Below are 5,385 nucleotides of genomic sequence, written 5' to 3'. Positions count from 1 at the left end.
TATATATATATATATATATCATTTTACTTCTTAAAAATTTAATTGTGGTTCAATAATGTTTATAAAAGGATCATGCACAACAGAGTGGAGTTGAAGTGTTGATATGCTGGGGTCAGCTTGTGGAAAATATTTGACTTAGACGAGTGGAATTTCACAGAGCAGGCTCATGTTTGAAATTAAATGATTGGTCCAGGCATGGCTGTAGGGTTAACGAATTTGCTTTGCAAACATGTGGTTTCAAGTTCAGACTCACTGTACAACATCCTGGGAAAGTGCTTTCTACTATAGTTCCAAGCCAAACAAATAACTTAGTGGGTTTTGTTAGTTGGAAACTGTATGGAAGCCTGTCATGTGTGTATGTATACCTTACATGGAAATATTACCTTACTTGGAAAGAGGTAAGGGTTTGGCAACAGGAAGGTCATCCAGCCATAGAAAATCTGCCACAGCAAATCCCATCTGACTCATAGAAGCATGGAAAAGTGAACGTTAAAATGATGATATAAATCTATATATATATATATATACATAGATATAGATATATATAGATACATACATACACATACACACATAATATATAGCTGAGTTGTGCAGTAAACATCCCTATCCATACCTTTTTCATTTTTCCTTTATTTAGAAACGTTTTTCATAATTCTTTGATTTGAACATTAGACATTATACATATAAAAAGAAAAGAAATTCATAAACTCAATCCTGTTCACTTTATTTCCCTTCTCCTCATAATCCACTAACTCTAAACTCTATACAATAAACCTAAAAACCTAACCTTAAACCCTAACCATAAACTCTAACCCTAAAATCCTAACCTTAACTGCAAACCTGATATTTTCATGCATGACAGTAATCTCCTAAGTTTAATAATGTAATTATGAAAACCATTTGAGAACAAGCTGTCAAAAATGGAAATATTACTTGATATGAACACTGAAATGAGGAATTTAAAGGTTGACAATGAATTTTTTTTTAAATAGTATTAAACATTCACTTTTTTTATATTTTTCAGAATCATAAGGACATTATTCTACAAGTGCAACACCAGTGATTTGTTAATCACTGTTTTTCTATATCAGTAGAGGTTAAATTTGTCTAAGCATGCAGTTGATATTAGATACTTGCTATTGACTTGTTAAGGTTATCTCTACAGATTTTCTATAGAAATCATAGCCACCATTGATTCATAACAACATAACAAATCAGTGCTGGTTATAATTTCTATAGAAATTCTGTAGAGGTAACCTTAACAAGTGATATAAAGCACACTGCTAACACAGTAGAACACAGTATTGACTTATAAAGTGTTTGATATACTTTGTAGTATATTATGGTTACTTAACGAAATACAGTGTCCCTACACATCATTAATTTGCTATTGATGACACCCAAAGAAGCAGAAATCTAGATCAAGCAATTCCACTGCTGGACAATTTACATCTGCTACTGATATTCTTCTGTGCTTTTTAGCACTATACATCTATAGCAGATGCTTTCTCAAGACAAATACTGCAGTTTTGTGGTTTTCTACAGTACATCCACATTAAAAAAGATATACAGAATACTACAGAAAATAAAAAAAGGTTAGGTAGCTGGGGTTCACATTGCACAACTCTGCTAAGACACATTCATCATCATCATTTAGTGTCTGCTTTCCATGCTGGCATGGGTTGGACAATTTGACTGAAACTGGTAAGCCGGAAGGCTGCACCAGGTTCCAATCTGATTTGGCATGGTTTCTACAGCTGGATGCCCTTCCTAAGAACCCACACTCCTCAGAACCCAGGAACTACTAAACCAGGGTCCTGATGTTATATGCTGCTTAAAGTCATATTCACACACACACATACACACACACACACAAACTTCTGGGTATTTCTTTTAAGGAATAATAGTGAGACAGAGTCACTCGAAGCAAAATGTTGACAAACATGACAACAGAGATCATAATCCTAATAATGTCTACATCAAAAGTTATTTCAAACTGGAATTAAAATAAAGACCAGAAATTTTAAGGGGAGAGGATAGTGAATACTATTGACACAGTTACCTGGTTGGCACTGTATTTTTATCAACCTCCAGAATGATGAAAGGCAAAACTGGCTTTAGCAGGATTTGAACTTAGAACACAAAGAACTAGAACAGTTACTGCAAGGCATTTTGTCTGATGTTCTAAAGTTTCTGCCAATCTAATCTCTGCAAAAGGACAAAGAAAAATAATGACTAAATAACAATGAAAAACAACAAAGGAAAAAAAAAATGACTAAATTACCCGTGCCTGATTTGATGGGTGTGACACCTGGTAGCCCTGCTTGTACTGAGCCTGTTCACGAGCCAACTGAATCCGTCGTTTCACACGCCATTGATAGAGAAGGTCATTATCAAGGTTGTCTTTCCAGTACTGACTGAATGGTAGCCCACAGTTGTATTTGTCTACATCAGAATCTTTCTTTGTTGAATCTGTATCACAAACATAATATATATATATATATATATATATATATATATATACACACACACACACACACACATACATATATATATATATATATATATATATATATTGTAAGATACAAATAAGATAATTTATTTTCAAACACAGAAACGCTGTTAGAACGGCAGAAATATTGGGTAAATTACCCTTACAAAGAGGAAAAATTTCTCAACAATCAGCGTGTCCTAATTTCTTTGATGGTAAATATTCCATCTTAAAATCATAGCTTAATAATATAGTACCCCAGTGTTGCAACTGCACCATGGAGGCCAATAAGTTCTCTATGTCAAACGATTTTTTCTTTGGTTTTCATACCAAAAGAAATTTCTAAATCTCCAACACAAGCTTCGAATAACTCGTGACCGCTTTTATATCCTGATGTTGGATAAATAATTTAACAAAGCAAGGAGAAAGAAGTATTTACATGACGCACTACTATTATTGTTACACAAGGTTAGACACTCTCTGCCAATGGCTCACAGTGAACTACTTACTCCTGAACTTCTGACAGTTCTTTATTTTACAGAAATGTGTCAGTCCACTTTCAGCATGTGTGTGTATGTGTTTAGTATTTAAAAACTCATATCGGAGGTTCATAACACACACAAAGAATACAGCAGAGTTTAAACCTCTGCTAAAATGCACACGTCATAAAATATATGTGGGGAAAATGCTTATATAGACAAATGACGTTATTTTGACCATTATTTTATATCAAACAGACTCCTGATGTGAGAAGCCTATTCCTCAGATGCAGATGTATGGGAATGTGTTATGAACCACCGATATGAGTTTTTAAATACTACATACGCACACACACACATACATACATACATATTGTGCATGCATCTATGAGTATGTACGTGAGTGTGTCAATATATGTATAGGTGTGATCAAATAAATGTGCATGTTTAGATGTTTTAGTATAACTGCATGTTTTTGTATATATATATATGTATGTGTGTATGTATGCCTGAATACATGTATATATGTATGTATGTATGTATGTATGTATGTATGTATGTATTAGTGTCCCCTTGGCCCTTCCTCCCTGCTGTTATGTACACCAAATGGTGATCTGTGATAAAACATACATTAAACTCAAGTTTAATTTAACTGAATCCCATTTTCATTAATAATACCTTAAACTTCCTTCACTTCTCCTTCCTTCCTTCTAAATCTCTTCAACTAATCTCATGATGTGTTTATCCTTGTTAAGTGCAGGCCAACAGCTGCAATTAATTATGTTCAGTCTCAATACTATTTAGATTAGTGTGTATGAAGTGTATGTCTGCATGTGTGTGTGTGTGTGCCTGTGTGTGTCTGCATAAATTTTACTTTGTGTGCGTATGGTGGTGTGTACTAGTGGTTTCTATTGATGTTGTTGCTGTTGTTGTTTTAACCCCAGGTCAACCTTTAATGCACAAACCTATGATCAAAGGCATTGCAACCATGACCATCTCATTTTTTTAAGGTTGTCTCAGACTATATTATCTAATGTAACACTTTCCTTACTTTTTTATGATGATTAGATTGTGAGTTGAAGATTTGGCTGCTATTGCTAGCAGATCAAGCAAACACAGAGATCCTTCACACTTCGTTTAAATTATAAGTATTGGTGTGGGGGGGGGGGGGGGGCAATTAGTTCAATTAAGCCCTTCAAAGCAATGCTCCAGCATAGCTGCAGTCCAATGACTGAAACCGGTAAAAGAGCCACTGTAGAGTTTTTTTGTTGTTGTTTAGCCTGGGTCAGCTCTGATTGAGCAGACCTATGATCAAAGTGGTTCAGGCCTTGAATCATCCTGATCTTTAAGGAGTATCTATCTAGGCCTGGCTCTCTAGCAGTTACAATGACGAGTGTTCCAGCTGATTCAATCAACAAAATAATCTGCTCATGAAATTAATGTGCAAGTGGCTGAGCACTCCATGGACACGCATATCCTTAATGTAGTTCTCAAGGATATTCAGCAAAATACATCAAATGGAATAAGGCTAGCCCTTTGACTTACACATACAACTCGTTTTTGACAGCTAAGTGGACTGGAGCAATGAGAAATAAAGTGTCTTGCACAATGTGTTGCCGGGAAGTTGTATGATACAGTAACACCTCTGCCAATCCACTGCCCTGACAAAGTTGATTTGAATGGGATTTGAACTTGGACGTGCAGAGGATCACATCAAATATCGTGAAATATTCTATCCAAACTCTCCAATGACTCGGTCAACAATCCACCTTCGGGTAGACACAGAAATTGAGTTCTTAATCCCAATCTTTGAAGGTTACCTAATTAAAAACCAAAGACTAAAGTTTCATAAATTAATCCCAGTATTTGACTGGTACTTATTTTATAGACCCAGGAAAGGTGAAAAGCCAAATATCAATCCTTTTAAGATTTAAACTCAAAATGTAAAAGGTCATAACTAAACATCACAAACCATTTGGTCTAGTACTCTGCCATTCTATAATAATAATGATGATAATAATAATAATAATAATAATAATAATAGTTATCATGTACATTGTTTTGTCTTGGTATAAAAAGATGGGCTACAGCAAATATTCTGCTTAATACCACAGATTTGCTTGTGAGTTGTTTGACCTTAACCAAGTCGAGCATGTCCCTTGGTGGCTGATGATATGTGCATCTCTGATCACAAGTAGAAGTAGTGGGGGAGCATCATAGCTATGTGTTGAGAGGAATTCTTTGGGGTTTGAATAATTCACCTTTGGAAACATGGGTGTTTTGCTCAACATCTTTAAACACACCTTATTCAGGGACCTTTTGAGCGGGATGGGCTACTCGACCTGAAGAAAATTCTAACTGGGCCCCACCTGTGAGGTCATGCGCTGTTTATCTTGATATGAGATCACCATGTTG

At 35.2% G+C, this 5,385-nt stretch overlaps 1 protein-coding gene across 2 annotated transcripts in view; it reads right to left on the bottom strand.

Annotated features, from left to right (window-relative positions):
• LOC106881344 (uncharacterized) overlaps nt 1-5,385 on the bottom strand; it is a 52,144-nt gene that overhangs the window by 21,570 nt on the left and 25,189 nt on the right. For both annotated transcript variants that reach the window (XM_014931698.2, XM_014931699.2), the window contains exon 9: nt 2,285-2,472. In XM_014931698.2, coding sequence (XP_014787184.1) covers nt 2,285-2,472 — 188 coding nt within the window. The remainder of the gene's footprint in view (nt 1-2,284; nt 2,473-5,385) is intronic.

Source organism: Octopus bimaculoides, chromosome 20, assembly GCF_001194135.2.
Source record: "Octopus bimaculoides isolate UCB-OBI-ISO-001 chromosome 20, ASM119413v2, whole genome shotgun sequence".
NCBI lineage: Eukaryota > Metazoa > Mollusca > Cephalopoda > Octopoda > Octopodidae > Octopus > Octopus bimaculoides.
Note: the sequence above shows the minus strand (reverse complement) of the source record. Positions and strands in the feature narration are given on the sequence as shown.